We start from the raw sequence: 19,877 nt of genomic DNA on the forward strand, positions 1-19,877 counted from the left end.
CGAGATCAGCCTGAGCGCAGCACAGCACAGCACATTGCTCTTGGTCCACTTCCATAAAAGCAGCTGAGCAGGATCCCACAGGACAGCTCCACAGAAAGGGTTCCAAGTCCGTTCTCCCTCAGCATGAGACTGAGCACTGGGATTTCAGAGCGCTGCTGGAATCGCCAGGTGACACAGCAACCCACAGTGGTGACCACAGCAGCTGGCACAAGGACACGGCAACTCAGGCACAGCTGCCAGCCCTGAGACAGGGGAGACAGTGCTGGTTTTGGAGGATGATGGGAATTATCTGCAATTGTTAACTGCTTCAAAAACCTATTCTGCTTCCTTCTCTTTTCTTCCCATAAGGCCTCAGATGCTGTTCAATGCTTGCAAAAGATATAACTTTGAACAACGTGGGAAACCAAAGCATTTGCTGCTGAACAATGGCATCTATTCAAGCCTCAGCCTAGCTCTGCTTGTTAATTAGCAAAGTAAACAAAGAAAAATAGAATTTAAGCCTTCTCTAGATATTTGCCTTTCTGATCTCCACTAGAGAATGCTGTCAAACCACTCTCCTGTCCCTTTACTCCCTTGTGAAGCCAGCTCCCCAAACCTTAATTGGAAGCGGCATTAAGTTCAAGACAAGCTTATACACAGTAAGATTCAGCAGCAGCAGAATTTCATTAAGGCAGTTTTCCACTTGTTAACTTAATTTACCCATTTAACATGATACATAATTTAGAAGCACTGAGCTCCACCATTGGATATACGTTTGCTCATCTCTGACTGATTACTTACAGCAGTAACAAGCTGTTCCCACTTCAGGTCAACAGTTGGGTCCACACACTTATCCCTAGGGCTTTGTCAATAGCCTGCCTGTCCAAGTGCAGGTGTGCTAACTGTATTTTTTTCCCACTCAGACCTTGTCTCTAATTTAATGAATTTGTCATTTTCACCAAGGTATGACACACTAAATAACAGCCCAGTTGCATTTGTAACCAGCTGAGCTCCGTGCTTTGCTGGATTGCTGCTTGCCTTGGGTTTGTTGTTCAATACCTAACGTCAGAACTTCAGTTCTGACCCTTCACAGCTGACTGTGTTCTGGTCCGAGGTTCTGCCCTTCATCACAGACACCACGCTCAGCAGCTCAGCCATCACCTGATGCTGCTTCCTCTAGAGCCAGATGCTTTAAGCTGGCCCAGGGGACCAAAGTTTAGTTATTTTAAACACTTCCTCTCAAAGCATCTTTGGCAAGACTTCCATCTGCATTCCCCATCAGGCATGGCCACTGCTATGACCGCTTGTGTAAAGCAAATGTGAAAACCATACAGACATTTGTATGTAGTGCAGATGGGACCTTTCCTCATACAACTTTAAGCTGTTTTATCCCACACATCTGGATCAAATACAAACCAGTATGATTAACTCCATTAAGGAATCAATCTCTTCCCTCAGAGGCATGTAAAGCTTGCTCCCAGCCATTAGTTACAAACACATCCATTGCTTCACAGGTAGGAAACCTACACACCACTTCCCTTCCATACCTTAGCTTACCACTTCTCCAGATTTCTCAGCACAGTGAGGTTTCCCAGACCCACACAAAGCATGAATCCAAACACTTCACTGTTGGAGCTGCCCCAGTACACGTATCCATGTAGCTAATGCTCCGATCCTCACCACGACTACTACTTCTGCTGTTCCACTACAGAAGGGCACATGGAGAAACATCTCTTTGTAAGAAATCCCTACCTGACGTCTTCAGAAAAAAATGAAGACAACAAGACGAACTAAATGAGCAAAAAAAATCAACTGGAAGTTACAGATGAACAGAGTTGGGCCAATTATTTATGGAAAGGGTGCAAAATCACCCTTGTTCAGCAAGTAATCTGTTCTATTACATTACCTTCCTAGAGCTGCCTGAAGTCATTTCTAAAAATGAAAGTTAAGTGAACAGCTGTGAATCAGAAATGTCTTCAGCAAAAACAACTATTCTTGTTAAATAGGAATTGTAATGGAGACTGGATACTGAAATCTGAGATTTCTTTGAGGGAAATGAACCACCCCAAAGTTGCTTCCAGCCTTTTGTTTCTTTTTAACTAGAAACAATCCCACAAAGGCCAGTGGGATTTGGTTTGATCAAAAGGATGAAATGAATGCTTCTTGGATTTTCTAATTAAAACAACGCTTTGGGAGAATGAGTTACCTCTTCTCGAGCAGCAAGAGGACAAGCATTGCTGCTGCTGTGCTGGAGCAAGTTTATAATGGCATTGTACCAGAAGACAACCAAGCTCACAGAATTCCCAAAGAAGAGGCTGCTGTTCCCAGCAGCAGCGTGTGGCTGGGATGACGTATATTACCCACAAGCCATATGTTCTATTTTCAGTGCATACTTAAGATTGTACATTTATTTTTTTTAAATGGCACAATGTATTGAATCAGCACCCTCTTTTTCTAAACTACGCCACACCTTGAAACACCAGGGGACAGGAAAACATGCTTTAAAAATACACCCCAAATGACAGAGCAGCACAGAAGCCCACGTTTCAGTGATCCATCAAACCACATACGGCCATTAGTTAACTAACTGGGTTTTGTCCACAGAACAGTTTTTCAGTTCTAATTTTGTTTCCATCTTTTTTAAATGAAAACAGCCAAATTTAAATGTCATGATGTTCACCCTGCAGCATCCTGCCTTAAAAAGAACAAAAAACAACCTTGGGACTTGAAGGACTCCTTATTAAATTGTCCAACATTTCTTACGCAGCACTCATAGAGAGTGATTTGTAGCTCTGCAAGAAATGAGACCAGCTGAAGCTTTTCCAGCTCTAATAATCACTCGTTGTAGCTGGATCTTGACATTTGGAAAAAGGTTTTGTTATACAAGGAAGTTCAGATATCTCAAGGTTTACCCAGCCTTGCCTTGTCCTGGTCATATATTTTCTATAGAAGTAGTTGTCACAGAGAAATCTGAACTCTGAGTTCTAGTAAAGCCCCAATCTTTCCTTTCCACTCTCTGTATCCTAAGAGCATACGCAGTCCAGTCAGCCCAGCTCTACTGCTGTTCCAGTGGTGCACACTTCAGGACAGGGATGAGAAACATGAAAAATACCTGTGGATCTGTCCATTTTTATGCAGGTAGTCCAGCCCCTCCAGCACCTCCTTGAGGATCGTGGCTATACAGGGCTCATCCAGGACACCGGTCTTGTGTTCTCCTTTGGCCACAATGTGCTTTATAATATCCAAAACAGAGCCTAGAGAAAATAGTTCGACACATTAGCTTAAACTAGAAGAGCTGATTTGTATACTTTACAAACACTCAGAATAGCAATTTGCTAGGAGGAGAAGCAGGAGGATCTGGCAGCAGCTGGAGAGTCTCCTGAAGGGAAAGCAGTGGCAGCAACGCAGGCCTTACACCCATGAGACTGAAGGAAAATCCTCATGGCAGGCTGTAAATACCCCATGATCACAAGGAACTGTGATAGTCTTTGAACGAGCCAAAATGTAAAGTGTACATACACACAGGACTCTTGGAAGGGCATTCAGTAGATACTGGTGCTACAGCTGTTTTAGTACTGGAGAAGCAGGAAGGGGAAATGGAAAAAACAGGGGAGCTGCAGCGACTTGCAAGCATAGGACAACAAGCTTAATAAAAATCAGACTCTGCTCTAGCAAACTCAATACAGAGGAAATTAAAATTGAATATTGAACAAATGAGGCTGAATTCTGAACATAAATCATTTCTTTACTGCATACAAAACAAGGATAGCTTAGATCCTCCCCTAGAAGCATTAGGCTTCTTTTCTCTCCAACCATGGTGTGAATTACATCACCTCGTGTGACAAACCACATTTTATGGAGTAAACCACCTCTTTGAATCACACCCAGAAATAAGTGGAATCACTGACCAATAACACTTTTCTTGTGCAAGTTCTGTTTTCACAATCTATTGGATATTATATTCTGTGTGTGTGCATCTGGATTAAAGACAGTCTCCTCAGAGCCAGGTTTTATTGCTCCCTCTGCTCCAGCATGGGATGCCTAAGCCTGTTTTCCAGGTGTGTGCTTTGCAACCCCTTCAGACATTGGTTGACATGATTTAATCGGCAGATAATTGACTATTAAGTTTTTCACAGATATCAATCAGCACAAAGTAATGTCAGCAGCACTGGGAAGTTCTTAAAGAATGACCAAAGCAGGCATGACTGCAAAGCACCATTTCCAGCACTGATAGCCTTGGAAAAGCAAGTCTACCAGGCAAAGAACATCTCAATACTAACACAGCTCATTTAGAAAAGCTGAAAGATCATTCTTCCTAGGCTTTCACTCAGTAGCTTCTAGATTCTCACAGAACAGAAAGATGATACAGATCTGTGCACAACAAGGGTTTGCTTTGCACAATCAGAACTGCACAGGAAGCAAGCAGATGGGTGCAGGGTGTCCCTTAGTTGTGGGAAATGCTGTGTGCTGAGTTACCCAACAGCTGGCTGCAGCCAGGGGAGCAACGCCCCGCTCTGCCCAGCCACACACTTTCCATCTTCGTCATTGCAGAGGAACTGGGCATCACTGAGATAACTGCTAAACAGACTGAAAACTAAGCTGGCAAGAAAAAAAGGCTGTGTTTGGTTAGCAGTGAGCATAAATAATCTATGGGATGGATGAGTGCCAGAGCCAAGGAAAAAGGAGGGGAAGAACACGCTCATGAGCACAGAAAGGAGCTGATAGCCCCGTGTCAGTAGCAAGCAATAAGACCAGCTCCACTCTTCTCCAGAATGGCACCTCCAGTTTCTTCCTCCCCAAAAAGCCTTTATTTGGCTCATGGTATTTGCAAAAGACAAGATCTTAGCACACATTAACAAAATAGAAAAAGAATTGTAGAGTCGTGGAGTGACCTGGGTTGAAAAGGACCATTATGACCATCTACTTTCAACCCTCCTGCTGCATGCAGGGTTCCCAACCAGGAGACCAGGCTGCACAGGGCCACATCTAGCCTGTATGCTGGAAGAAGCATCCAGCAGAAGCAAATGAAGCAGCAAATGAAAGCAAACAAAAAAGCAAATGAAAAAGAAAAAAAAAAAAAAAAGTCTAGCTGCATAACAGCCCTCCAACATTTCACACAAGAATGTGCTTTATAGACAAAGTAAAGGAAGGCTGAATACTGTAAGCACAGAGGCCCTTGTCTTCTTCAGTTAGCTTTGTCCTGGATCTTGATTAGCCAAAGTTTTCACCCAGCATAACTCAGGTTGTTCTGCATGCTGGGCTCCCTGCATGGGAGCAGCATTTTCTTCACTGAATGAACCGGTGAAACACCCAAAGTCAGAATACAAACCCTCCACTGAGACCTCACCTTTTAGGTTTCTCTGGCTGAGATGTGCTCTTGTATGGCATGAGGACTCACCTGGGATTCAGCCTGTCACCTATTCATGCTAATAGGTATGTGCCTGCAAGCCCTGATATTCCTTATTTTGGACAAGAATTTTTTTTTGACACCTACAGGAAAAGACCAAAAACCCTCCACTTTCACTGTTCAGGTTTTTCCTCTGAAATGTGCCTTTATCTGGAGAACAAACTGCCACTTGTTTAGAAGTGCAGTGAAAATATGCAGTCCTTCACGTACTCGTTTTGTCCTCTTTCCACCCACAGCTCTGTCAGCAGACCTCATTCAGAAGTATTTCCCCTCTCCTGCAGAGGGCCCAGGGAACGTGGAGGAGGAAGATAAGGTGCTCAGAATCATTTGGTCAGAAATCCTGTGTCAGCCAAGTTTGAGGATGCACCCAACCCAAAAAAGGCGGGGGAAAAAAACTACAAGACAAGAGGGCATGCATACAACAAGCCTTCTTTGTAAACTGGCAACAGCTGATTCACACCCATGCTGTGCATCTGCTCCCAGTCCAACCTGCCATTTTTAGCATGTTTTCCAAAATCCACTTTCCCAACGAGATGCCCAAAGAAGTGAAGGAATTTGCCAACCTTCTACAGAAGGGAAAACAGCAACAAGGCCATCAGCGAAACGCTTCGCCCAGGGAACAGCAGAAAAGCAAAAGAGGAGCCACCTTCCTGTTCAAGAAAGCGTTAGATGGTTCATCCCTATTTTGTTTACGCTATTAAAAAACAGCTTTGCTACTGGCAACACAACATGTTGTGTTTTCCCAATGCACAGATCAGTAAATCAGGAGGTAGGTGTTGACTTCAGACTCAAAGGCAATTTCATAAAAGTGCAGCACGGTATGATATGAAGAACAAAGCCAAGCTGTCTTTCCATACACTGCAGTGTATTTCCATACATTTCAGTGTGCATATTAGAAATCTCCTAACATTCTGGTTCAGGAAGATTGCTACGGTGTGGCTGAATAACCAGCAGCAGACAAATCTAGCTGTATATGTCCAGGTTCACTGCAAGGGAATTGGACTAGATGACCTTTAAAGGTCCCTTCCAACTCAAATGACTCTATGATTTTAGGAAACGTTCTCACTTTCACCAACTGCATTATGCTGTAGGAGGTTAGTAGGTTGAAGCCCTATCCATAGCCTAAGGGAAGAAACGGACTGCTTTGCATACAGTGGCTTGTTCTCAACACAGCAACACATTAACTGCTAGAAATTAACCAGGAACATTCAACTGAACTGGAACCAAGATCAGATCTACACAGAAGCGTGTTCTACCCACTGACCATCCTGTTTCAGAATACCAGCATAACCCTGGGTACTGCCAGTTTCTAAGCCAGGCTCCAAACCACTTTCAAAAGTAACTGAGGAAGTCTGGAGCACACCTAAACTTTGCTGAATCTCTGCTTAAATGTAATGTCAGTGAGGATTTGTGCTCCACATACACCAGTGGACTGAGCAATCTGCAACACAAACAGCTCCCATGATCTAGTGGCCAGAAGCTAAGGTTAACACTAAAAATAAGACACACACCACGTGTTAAAGAATAGTTATAGTAGCTTTTCCAAGAACAAAAAGTCACTAAAATGTCTTTAAAAGTAAAATCTGAATCCCCTCTAGAATGTAACTCCTATTTCAGATGATAGAACTGTGCGATACTATGGTACTTATTGTACATGGTACTTTTGAAGGCAGAAAACACAAGAGAAGAAGCTGCACATGCACAGAACAGGGATTAGGCTTCAGCTGAAAGAAAAAAAAAATAGTTTGGCTGAGGCTGACTGAAGTGCTGTTCCAAGCCCAGAAGAAGAAACACATCAGGAAAACACAAAACAAAACCAAAGGAAGAGCCAAAAGTGGAGCCTACACATAAATATAAGTGATAATGTCATTGATAAGAACATTTAAAGAAGCCTAGCAATAAACAATTGATTCTGAAGTCCAGCAGCAGGCAAAAGAAAGGAGACATTAAGAGACTGATGTGGAAAAAAAAAAGGTGGCTCTAAACAAATTGCTGCCTATCAAATATATACTGAGCAGCACACCAGCAGAAAGCCCACAAGATATCGAGCAAAGACACTGTGATAAAGCATTTAGCATTACTTGTCATTCATCATCCAAGTGCCCCAGTGTGTGACGCCAATCGCAAGCCGTATTACGTCTGCTTAGTAAAGTGCAGCCCCACAGTGCAAACCATACAGCAATTGAAAGTTAAGTGGTTTTCCATTCAAGCTAACAAGCTTCACAGCCTGCTCTGACAGTTCCTAATGCAATAGCTCCTAATGACAGCACGAACCACCAGGGAACCAGCTGCACATAGGCAACAAAAAGCCCAGCCTGTAACTACTAAATGTCAAATACAAACAAGCAGGGAGGAACTTGTTCTGGAGTCTTCACTGCTCGCATCAGCCCTGCAGCAGATGGATCAGACATCTGTCCAGTTGCACAAAAGGAATCAATCCCCCCATTTGCTCTCCACGCTGCCCCCCAAGGACTGAAGAGCAGGAAGCTCTGCAGCTCTCCTTTCTCACTCAGGCACAGCTGGAGAATAGCTGATTAAGTCTGACTCGATCCACAGAAGCCCATTTCCAATTTTCCAGAAGGAAACAGTTAAATTCCACCCATGACAGCAGTCAAGCAGCAAAGACAAACCCGTGAACAAAGAACACCCTAAATTTCTAAGAAGGCAATGTTCTGTAGGTTAAGATCTGGCAGACAATTTGCAACCCACCCTAGTGACTGCAGTCCTGCCCTGTATCCCACACACGCACCGAGTAGAGACATCTCCTTCAAAATACACCCTGTACTACATGCTCCCCTATTGTTTTCTTCAGCACAAAATGAGATTTAATGAGTTCCAGCATCACAGCTCACCTCCCCCCTTGTTGTGCCAACACACCTCCTTACAAAGCCACACTGTAAATGAGATCACTGCACTAACTGGTAATCCAGTTTTCCAGGCAGGGTGGAGAACCAGCAGCCAGAAACTTCTAAAACCAGCTCTGCTGCTGGAGAAAAACTTTTGTGTAATCGCACCCTTGGGGTAAGAAGTCCTAATTGTTCCATTGATTCACTTTCAACAGCAAGCCACCACAAACAACACAGCTTCCTGCTCTGAGTCCAAAATGCATTGCTCCATCCTCACCTACAGCCCTGAGCAGGGGTAACAGCATTTAGAAAGTCTGCTTCTAACGTTCCTCCTTAGGAGAGGAAGAAAGCAGCCACGTGACAGCCATCAGCCATCCTGCTTAATGTTTCAGCACAAGGAGTGAAGACATTGTAGTGAAGGAGGATAGGAAAACCGGAGCAGTGTAGAGGAAGATTACAGATAAATGCAAGAGTATTACACGGCTGGAATTTTACACACCCTCAGAGGCAAAAGAAACTTGTAGCAGAGCTAGTTGCTGCGAACCACATCTCAGGTGTTATATATCCTTAGTAACAGGACAGATACAGGAAAAGTTACATGCTAAAAAAGGCCACCACCTCCTTTAAATCTGCCTGGCAATCAACACAAGAAAGTGTAATACTCTAACGTTTCCAGCAGAAATGTAATAGTATCTGTATTAAAGTCAGTTTGCCCTTTAAAAGCCTGCCACAAAAAGGCTGTGAAATGGTGCTGGAGATCACTAGCGTTTCATTAGCCAATTTTGGGAGAACTGAGGTCTGTCTCAGAGTTAAGGGATACAGATGCTGAACACAGTGCTGCGTTTCCGCACACTGGAAGGCTGCAAGATCCCTTGCTATTAAGGCATTTTGGGAGAAGCCAGTGGTTTCGGTGAGCCTGTCACCAGAGCCAAGGATTAAGCCTGCACCTTGTCAGCCTCTGACAAACCAAGGAATAAAATGCTGAAGGAGAACAGCTGCTCGGATTCAGCAGGTCTGGGGTCGAAGTACACAGATGCAGCAGATGAACACGAAAGCAAAGGAAAGAACAGGTTACAGAAAACAAAGGAAAAAACACCTACGTAGCTCTCTTGAGGTTTCTGCTCTTGGAGTTGTTTTCTAGCCCTGGTCAAACCACATCAGCACAGAGGGAGAAAGTTAAGGAAACTTTCATTTCTTGCTTCTTTCTCTCTACACTACTTTCATGATGAGTGAGAGAGTCCAGGTTAAAGCAGGAAGCAAGATATTACAATAAAGGAGGTAAGGCAGCCTTACTGGTGTTAGGACAGATGTTTAGATAAGCCTGAAGAAAATTAGCTATTTTTTATGCTTTTCTTTTTATGGCTAGGAATGGCAATGCATCTCCAAGCTCCACATCCTGTAATCAAATACAGTCCCTACAGTCTCCTGCCTCTGACTTACCCCATCCTTAATCGTTTGAAATTTATTTTAGAGACACAAATTAAATTAAGAACCCTCCAGAGGGACTGAAAACAGCACAGCTCTCTCCTAACAAAATAATTCAACATAAACATGAGGATTTCTATGAACTTTGATCTGACCACTCCTAATTCCAGCAGCAAGTTAACTCCAGAGGTTAACATGGCAGGAGTACAACAAGATGTCCCATCTCCCTGGAAGACTTTTGGGCAAGCCAGAGGGAAGGGAGGGCATGGCCAGTGCTAGCCAAGCACTTCATCAGGTAATCAAGAAGAACGGTTGAAGGAAGAGACTGATTATTTAATCCTAAAAACTTCTGGAAAAGGTTTAACTATTTCAACGCAACAATCTTCTTAGCAGACTTAATCACGAGCCTGTAAGAAGGCAGAAGATCTAACAGCCCAATCTGGAAAGAGTTCCAACTCTTTTTAGAAAAATTTAGTTTGGAAATATTTTTGGTTCTGCTGGTAAACAGGGACAATAAAAAATATGCTGTGTGATTCAGGAATGGTCACAGATGGCTGTTCTACACAAGCAGCTGTTTTGTGAAGCTGGCCACAGCTTTGGGTCACCCGTTAAATGAGAGCTCTTGAAACCAGAGAGAATTTAGAGGAGCAAACAGGTCACAACCAGAAAAAGCACAGAAGGTCAGCTGCTCCTCTTCCTACTAAAAAGCCACAGGAGCTGGAAAGCAAGACAGGGCATCAGATAGTTTTAGAAGGCACGATTAACACTCATGACATGGGAATGCCAACAAGGGAAAGAGCGGGGCAGCAGCTGGCTAGAAATAGCTATTGAAGTTTAGTCTGGAGTAACATTGGACCAAGAGGCCGGGGTGCCACGTTGACATTGCTACGCTTGGATCCCTGAAAAACAGTTTAATCATCAGAAGTTCAGAGGAAAGGATCTGCAGTTTCTCCTAAAGGAAACAAGCAGCAGATAGTTCACAAATCTGACTCAGGCCTATACTGTCAGATCTGAAAGAGGCCATCAGAAGAACCGGACACACCAGCACCCCCTTATCACTCCCAGCTGGATACCATCACAGCCACATTGCATGCCATCAGGAACAACTACGCAGCTCTTCTGCCTCCGTGTCAAATCAGCCAGTTCCAAGGGCTTTCAGCACCAACTTCCACCAGCCTGACTTGGCCCTGCTGTAGATAGGCAGCTCTCACAGCTCTCCCCAACAGCTCACCAGTACATTACCTACTCGCTGCTGACGACTTTCAAAGATGGAACACAGTATCTTCCACCAACACAGTACATGCAAAGTGGAGATAAAAAGTGGAGCTGTGAGACAACATCACACAGGCAGTGGAGCTGCCTTGGAGTGCTCTCTCTGACTGCACAGACAAAGCTTCAGAGATTTAGGGTACCATCCCTAAGGGATGTTTCTAGAATATTCACCCATATGACTAGGTTAAGGTTCAACAAATTGACTGCAATCAGAAAATTAAATTAAATTACGTTTAAAACAACAGAGACTTACATTTAAGACTGCATCATAGCAATGGGGCCCATGTAAGTAGGATAAAATTTAAGTTGCTTTCAGCCTAAAAACACAAGCCAGCATAGGTTGAAACTGAGAGAAGAGAAACAGTAAGATTCTGAACTTATACCCATATAAAAAAATCACAGCACAAAACCACAACCAATGCATCAAAACAGACCTGGGGTGTTTACTTGGATGTACAAATCTCAGCCTGTGCTCTGTGAATGGTTAAATGGAATAAAAGAGTTGGGCTGCACCTTGTTATATTTTTTCCCCCCCTTTCAAATTCGTAAAACAGCCAAAGCTCTTTCCTGTTGAGAAATTCAGACCATTATTTTTTTTCATTGGATAACAGATGACTAGCCAATCTTTTACTGATAAGCTGAAAGGAATGAAAAGCAGGTTTTAAAGCATCTCCTTATATAAATCACTCAACTTAAAAACAACTGGAAACAGTCTCATTAAAAGTGAATGAAAAAGTCCTCAGTCAGAAAGCTCCGACACACGAGTTTCTCAACCCACCCTCAGGACTGTCCTGGAAGATCTAAAATCCCATTTCTGAAGTACAGCCATGAAAAAATCATAAGCTGAAAAAGGCTGAAAAATACCTCTCAAGGTATCTTCTTCCTGCATAAAAACCGACACGTTGCCCTCAAAGTATATTTTAGCCATTCCCCCCAGGCCCCAAATGCTTTGCTTCAAGTGAGAAAGCAGTCTGTCTTTTATTGCACATCCCTGCTCTTCAATGTGTGCAACAGAGCAAACCAGAGATTTCTGTACCTTAACTACTTTGAAGCAGTTCTCCACTTAAGGTCAGAGCTGCAGAGGGGTCAAATACCACCCTGTATAATGCAGAAGCCTATTCAAAGTGAATATTCAAGACAAACAGGTTATGTTTCCCCACCAAGTGAACAGTTCTGAAGTTATGATTATTTTCTAAACTTTTTCTGTTCGTTTATGTGGTACTTCATGGTCCAAACACTGATCTCTTTTTTCCCCCTACCTTTCAAAAAAAAAAAAACAAAACAAAAAAAAAAAAAACAAAAAAAAAAAAAACAAAAAAAACAACCCACACAAAAATGAGAATGAAAGCAACATTTGGAGGTTCAAGAATTAGCCTAATACTGTCAGAAAACTGCAAAAGTGTTAATTTTCCTCAAGGGGGCTGTGTATTCTCCTATAAAGAACCACTAACATTGCTGCTGCCCATCTTGTACCCCTAAAACACCACTTTATGTGCTTGTGAGGGTCTCCCATAGGCACCTCTTATACAACAGGAAAATCGTTTGCACTAAACTGGAAAACTGGAAAGCACTAAACTGGCAAAGGATTCTTTTCTACATACGATCAGAAATCCCATCTTTAATGATCCGACTGTTACACATCCCTCCAAGAAAATAAGGGGTATTGCTTAACGACATGTGAGCACATGGGACATCATAAACTCTTTAAAAAAAGATTCAAGTCAGCATGAAGTTTGATTGCCCCCAAGAGAACTGCTAAAATACTAATGATCTTCAAAGACACATACTTACGGTCACTGTCAGGCTTTCAGGGAAGAAGCCAACAAGTTTAGCCAGATTTTTCCACATCTTCTGTCATTTTACAGTCTTCAGTATGGAGCCAAGAGCAGAAAAGCCAGAATTTTTATTTATTTTTTTTTTTTTTTAATTTTCTTCTTAAAAAGAAAGAGAAGTTTTTCAGCTTCCAATTCCCTTTCTCAAGGGTGCCAGGAAAATCAAGCCTTACTTAAGACAGCCTAAGACTTCGGCAACAGTCGTCTTATCATCCCAAACTTAATACCATTTATTGTCTTGATAACAACTTAAGGATTCTGGAAAACACTATGACATCAGATCTAGCATTGCTGATATGAAGTTTTACAATTTTCTCCCTCACAAAAGTTGTTTCTACCTGAGAGAATAAATCCCAGAAGTTTCCCCGGCCCTGTGAACCAGGTGGTAACTTGAAATTGCCTCAAGTATTGCAGTTATTTTGTCACCTAGAAATGGGAAAGACATCCAGATGTGAGGAACAATGCTATACAAATCAAGCAGCTCCTGACCTGGAAGTCTTGGATGAGGAGAATAAAACCCCCACGATTCAGACAGAAACTTTTAGAGACCCACTAATCTACCTGGACTACCAGGTCTGTGGGATCAGATGGGATCCACCCAAGGGTGCTGAGGGAGCACTGGTGGAGGTGATAGTCAAACCACTTTCCATCACCAATCAGCATTCCTGGTAAACTGAAGAGGTCCCAGAGGATTGGAGGTTCCTACCTACAAAAAGGCCGTAAAGAGGATATGGGGAACTACAGGCCTGTCAACCTGACCTTTGTGCCAGGAAAGGTTATGGAGCAGATCATCTTGAGGGAGATCACACAGCAAGTGTGAGACAACCAGAGGGAAAAGGCAGATTGTGCTTGACCAATTGATTTCTTTCTATGATCTAGTGACCTGCCCAGTGGATGAAGGAAAGGCTGTTGATGTAGCCTACCCAGACTTCAGCAAAGCCTTGGGCATTGTCTCACACAGTATTCCCCTGGAGAAGCTGCAGCCCATGGCCTGGACAGATGTACTCTGCTGAGTAAAGACCTGGCTGGATGGCTGGGCCGAGTGGTGGTGAATGGAGTCACATCCAGTCACGAGTGGTGCTCCCCAAGTGTCAGTATCAGGGCCTGTCCTGGTCAATATCTTTACTGATTACCAGGAGATGAGGGCATTGAGTGCACCCTCAGTAAGCTTGCAGATGACACCAGACTGGCTGGAAATGTTGATCTGGCCCGGGGGTAGGAAGGCCTACAGAAGGATCTGGACAGGCTGGATTGCTGGGCTGAAGCCAATAGGATGAAGTTCAATAAGACCAAGTGCTGGGCCCTGCACTTTGGCCCCAACAACCCCAGGCAATGCTTGGGGCAGAGTGGTTAGAAAGCTGTGTAGAGGAAACAGACCTGGGGGTATTGGCTGATGCTTGGGCACACTTCTGGCTCGTGTTCTGCCAGGTGGTCAAGGCCAGCAGCATCCTGGCTTGTATCAGAGACAGTGCTGCCAGCAGGAGCAGAGAAGTGACCATCCCTCTGCACTCAACACCTCAAGTACTGTACCTGATTTCAGGCCTCTTAGTTCAAGAAGCACATTGAGGCCCTGGAGCACATTCAGAGAAGGCCAACAGATCTGTGAGGGGTCCGGAGCACAAGTCTGATGGGGAGCAGCTGATAGAGCTGGGATTGTTCAGTCTGGAGAAGAGGAGGCTCAGGGGAGACCTTACTGCTCTCTGCAGCTGCCTGCAGGGAAGTTGTGGTAAGGTGGGAGTCAGCCTCTTCTCCTCTCTAGCAATAGGACTAGAGAGAATGGATTCAAGTTGAGCCAGGGGAGATTCAGGTTGGACGTTAGGAAATGCTTCTCTGAGAGAGTGGTCAGGTGCTGGGACTGCACAGGGAGGTGGTGGAGTCACCAGACCTGGAGGTGTTCAAGAAGCATTCCGATGTTATCCTGAGGGACATGGTTTAGTGGAAACTATTGGTGATAGGTGGATGGCTGGACTGGGTGATCTTAGAGATCTTTTCCAACCTTAATGATTCCATGATATTGTTCTTCCTTTGTAAAGCCACAGACTGGCATTACAGCAGCAGTTCTGCTTTGAAAAAGAGGTGATTTAAGTTCCTCACAAGGGCAGCCAGTATGTAAGTTAGTTAAAATCAAAAGACTGGCTGGTTACCAACAAGCTATCAGCACCATGTGCAGGTCTCCAACTCAAGTGAGAACAGGGCAAGCAATCAGCCCTGCAAGAGGAGCTGCTAACATCACAGCCCCAGCTATACAGCGGCTGGGAACGGTTGGGCTCAGCAGAGGAGGTTGAATTCATCTCTAATTCAGAAGGTTTATCCTAGGATCATGGAAGAGGATTAAGAAACTTCTGCAAATGCAATATGAGAAACAATCTCAGGTGCAATGATGTTGTTGTTTCTGTTGTTTTGAAGTTTAGAATGGTTTCAATTACTACATCTGTACCCGAGTTCCTTTTTTCAGTGTCTGAAGTCACATCCTTCTGTTTTCAAACTCAACTGAGTCATTCAGCAATTAAACACTGACAGTATCTTGTAGAATTATTTTGTACAATTTACAAAACAGGAGTTAAAAAAGACAGTCAGTCATGCAGTTGGGTATTACTACAGTCAGTCATGCAGTTAGGTATTACTACAGTCATACACGAAATAAAAAGCTATTTCTGAGCTGAAAGGGTTGAAGTTAAGCATTATCATTCAATGTTAATTCAGAAGTGGGAAGGAAACCTGGGACGAAAACAAAAGAAAACACTGGTCAGCCTTTAATGCTGCCTTTCAGGGTATAGAATTGGACCACTCACCTCCACTAAGTAACTTCATCACCAGCCAAAGCTCATCTTTCACCACAAATGATGTGTAGTAAGATACAATGTTGGGGTGGTGGCACTGACTCATTGCTTGAATCTCTTTCTGCAAAGAAAAATAAAATATTAGCAGTTAGACACAATGATTATTATTCCAAATACAAAAATTATCTCCCTCAAAATGCAATATTCAATGGAGGTGAGAGAAAAAAAAAGAAAAAAAAAAAAGAAAAAGAACCTGCATCATGCTAGAACCAAACCTAAAGCTATTAATGGATGCTCCACCTGTCTCTCTCTCTGACTAACAGAAAACAAAAGTGGATTGAAACCCTCTTGGCAAGAGCAATAAAATGATTCTAAACACCTGCTTTCAGCTACAACAGAACACTCCTGGAAACTCACCAGTGTTACCTAAGCAGCTTATGCCACCAATTTCTTTCAGTGATCTATTACACAACAGATGCTTAATCAGTCAAAAACTTATCATTTGGATGAGAAAGGGAAATATTTGCCTCCGGGAAAAAAGGGTCTCTCATCCCTAATGTTTCTTCTCAGCATGAAAGCAGATGGCTCAGCTCAATCAGGTTGAGGGCACAAAGGACAGCTACAGCTTTTGTCATACAGGAAGAATAGGGAAAACAGTTTGAAATTAGAAAGTAGTTGGCTACTACAGATGGAGTACAACAGTAAATATGCTCAGATGTGAAAGTGCCTGAGTTTTGACTTGAGTGCTTACTCTTACATTCATTTATGGGTTAAGGATTGAGGTTTCCCAAAGGGAGAACAACATGACAGAAAACACTGACCAATTTCTCATTATGCAAGTACTAACAACTAGGTTGGACAAAGCCTCACAGTTTCTCCATTGCCCACAGACGAAAACCACCCATTAAGCCAAGCCTGGCACCCGGCACTACCTAGCTGGGCATCAGTGCTGCAGCCAGGCAGGTAATCTCAGCCAAGAGCCCCAGTTTGCCTGACTGTAGCTTTTACTGAGACCCATGCATTCCCCAATACCTGGATCTCCTGTGAGAGCCGACCACAGACACCACTTACACAAGGGGAAGGAAAGCAAGACCACCTCATGGCCATGTGCTGATTCCTTCCTCCCAAAGCACCAAAACACAAGAGGATGCTCTGAGGACTCACCCATGCCCAGGAATGCCCCACAGACACTGCCAGTTCCTCTCCTACCCATTTAAAAGGTCCACTTGTGACTAAATACAGCATAAGAGCACTGCTTGCCCAAGGTATGCAGCTGGAAGTCACAGCTACACAGAAACTGTGATATTGATTTTTCCAGTTTAATGTTGCTTTCCAGAGTAGGTGTATTTGAGGAATCAAATGCACTTGGTTCCTCTTTCAGCTCCCACAGAAGCACCAACTTTCCAGGAAGTTCCAGTACAAAGATTAAATAAAAATCCTGAACAGGAAGGGGTATTTGAAGAGCAGGGGAGTAGGCCACTGAAGTCAGTATAGCGTACACGACGACTTAAAAACCACTCTGTGAAAATAAATACAGCCTGAAATAATATCCTCTGCTTATTCTGACTGCTCTAGCTCTCTCCCCTGCAAACACATAGATGCTTGTGTCAAGCTACTTTGCAAAAAAGGAAGTAAATCAGCACCTTCAGAGTTCGCTAATGCTTCTCAATTAGGAATCACAATGTAGGAAAACCCCTCAACAGACAAATTTGGCAATAAAAAAAATTGCTTTGCTTCCAGTTTCTGTCAGGGGATGGGTGACAGATGGAAACCTGGATGAACACAGGTCAGATTCAGTGACTGCTCAGTGCCCTCTGCCATACTGGTTGCATAAAACCCAGTTGCTTAGAAAGCTGTCTGCAAGCACCACTGCAACTCTATTGATTTGTACCTCTCCAAACTCAGCTTATTGAGCTCAGAGTTTTACACTCATTTGCTTACTCTGGAATCATACTGGACTTGCTCACAGCACTGGATAGCATCCCTTTTTAAGGAATCCATAAACCTGACACAGCCTTTGTACCTGCACCTGGAATTACCATTTGGTCTAAGGCTTTAAATTAATTTTCAAACATGCATGCAAATGTTTAACAAGTAGAAAAACACATCCACAAATGGCATCAGAGGAAAAAAAGAGGTGGAAAGAAGCAAGCAGGACGTTGCTCTGCTGGTCCTCATATCAGCCAGCCCTTCCTTCCCCAAAACCAAGATTCTCAGAAATGATCAAGAGTAGCTTGTTTTAATTTTATCTCAGTAAAACCTCTCCAAATATTTTGAACAGGCTCCCTAGGAGATCAAGAGAGTAGTGAAAAAAAATATGCACAAATATTACGTATTTTATAGATATTAGTGTATTCCACTGGAGTTCAGGAGACAGCAAGATAAAGCCTGGACCAAGTGTATTTAACATACTAGGCCTGGATCAGATCTTTTCCATACAATTAGTATTACACCATTTCACAGTAATTCTGTGACATTCTGTTACTATTTTATTCCAAGAACTTCCTCTCTTGCACATTTACCATATTCCATTCCCTAGGCTAGAAATAACAATTGAAATGAAGAAAAAAAGTTACATTTGTCATAGGCTGCAGTACACAAAAAGGAAAAGGGAAAACAAATCACAGTAAACTTGATCTATGTGACAAAACACCATCAGCTAGTGGATGTTCAGTAGCAGATTAAGCCAGTTCTTAAACAGCACAGCAAGGCTCTGAATAATAAACTACATCCCAGCCCCCAGTGCTTTCACACTGTTATCAGTAAGGAATAACCACAGAACTGTAGGGGCTGAAAGGGACTTCAAGACACCACTGAGTCCAACCCCTGCTAAAGCAGTTCCCTACAGCAGGGCACACAGGTAGGTGTACAGACAGGTCTTGAATATCTGCAGACAAGGAGAACCCACGACCTATGTGCTCAGGCTGTTCTGGTGCTCCATCCCTCTGACAGTGAAATTCTTCACTCTGTTTGTACAGAAATCCCTGTCTTCCATTTTCTGCCTGCTGCCCCTCATTCTACCACTGTATTCCACCAAAGAGTCTGCATATGTTGCTTGGAATGAGCAGGCAAATCACAGCGGGCTTTGTGGTTAAAATGCTTCCTTGAAACACTGAAACCAGTTCTGTCTCGCATACAAGTGTGTTACAGCACTACGAATGCAAGGACTAAAGTGCTGTAGTTAAGGAATCCCAGTCAGGAATCACTGGGGAGCTCTGCTCAGAAGTATACTTGCAGAAAGAGGAGGAGGGGATGGAATGCAGCAATGGTCCTTCTAGGTGCAAGAAGCACAGCTTTAACCTTGGTGCCAAAGTTTTTCAGAGCTTTCACTGCAAAGCTTCTCTTCAAACACCACAAAGTGCTACCAGGCAAATGGTTCCCCTTCCCATCGTCTGCTAAAAGATGTCGCTATCCTCAAATCACACAAAGAAACAGCTGAATTATAGCTGTGTTGCCCTCACTTTTGCTAGCATCTAAACTATGCTGGAAAACTAATAACATTCTCATCGGTTTTTACACATCTGTCATAATGCCACTGCTAAGCACTGCAGTTTATTGGGGCTAATGCACAGAACTTCTGAAATGGAAATGTTTTATTCCTGCTCATCGTTACCGACTCCTCAAACTAGCTGCAGCTCCAGCTGCTGGTAGACATCCACCCAGCTAAATCCCTTCAGTTAAGAGACACGGCCTTACTGCCAATTCCCCATTTCAAGAGCTATAAATTCAACTGCCTTCTGCTCAGCTATGGAGAACAAATTACTGATAAAAACACATCTAGACACAGGCAGTGGTTTGGAGATGGTTACATGCTCACCCTAGGCTAGATATTAAAAATAACTGCACTGTCAAATACACTGGGGTTAGCTATAAAGGCCCCCACATCTTCCATTAAGGGTTCTAATGAATGTTTTCAGTGCTTCTGCAGACAATAAAAGACAGCATTTCAAGGCTTCTGAAATGCTAATAAAACCTCTCTAAAGTATAATTTAGAATAATAAGAAACCTCTTTATCTCTTCTAAGTCAGACACACTTCTGGAGATCTGCTATTCTGGAAGTACATCTATTTTCCTCCACTGAAGTTTGAGTCAACAAGAGCAGAGACACAAAGCAGGTAAAGCTGTGTACAAGCTGCTGGCTGAATCTATTTCACTGGTATTTTCTGTTCCCATTATCACCTTCTTAATGCTTATCTGCCCCTGAGGCACATTTCAAATACACTTGCTCTCAAATACAAGGCTTTCTTTATTTAGTTTTACTTGCTCTATGTTGACATGAACTCAACAGACAGAATGCAAGCAACATAAGCAATCTACTTTCACATGGGTACCTGCA

At 43.2% G+C, this 19,877-nt stretch overlaps 1 protein-coding gene across 1 annotated transcript in view; it reads right to left on the bottom strand.

The window, feature by feature from the left end:
• Window positions 1-19,877, bottom strand: part of OXSR1 (oxidative stress responsive kinase 1) — a gene marked incomplete at both ends in the record, with an annotated part of 86,629 nt that overhangs the window by 40,061 nt on the left and 26,691 nt on the right. The window contains 2 exons of the mRNA XM_079538413.1: window positions 3,092-3,233; window positions 15,554-15,662. Of these exons, the coding sequence (XP_079394539.1) occupies window positions 3,092-3,233; window positions 15,554-15,662 (251 nt within the window). The remainder of the gene's footprint in view (window positions 1-3,091; window positions 3,234-15,553; window positions 15,663-19,877) is intronic.

Source organism: Tetrao urogallus, assembly GCF_951394365.1.
Source record: "Tetrao urogallus genome assembly, chromosome: 7".
Taxonomy (NCBI): Eukaryota; Metazoa; Chordata; class Aves; order Galliformes; family Phasianidae; genus Tetrao; species Tetrao urogallus.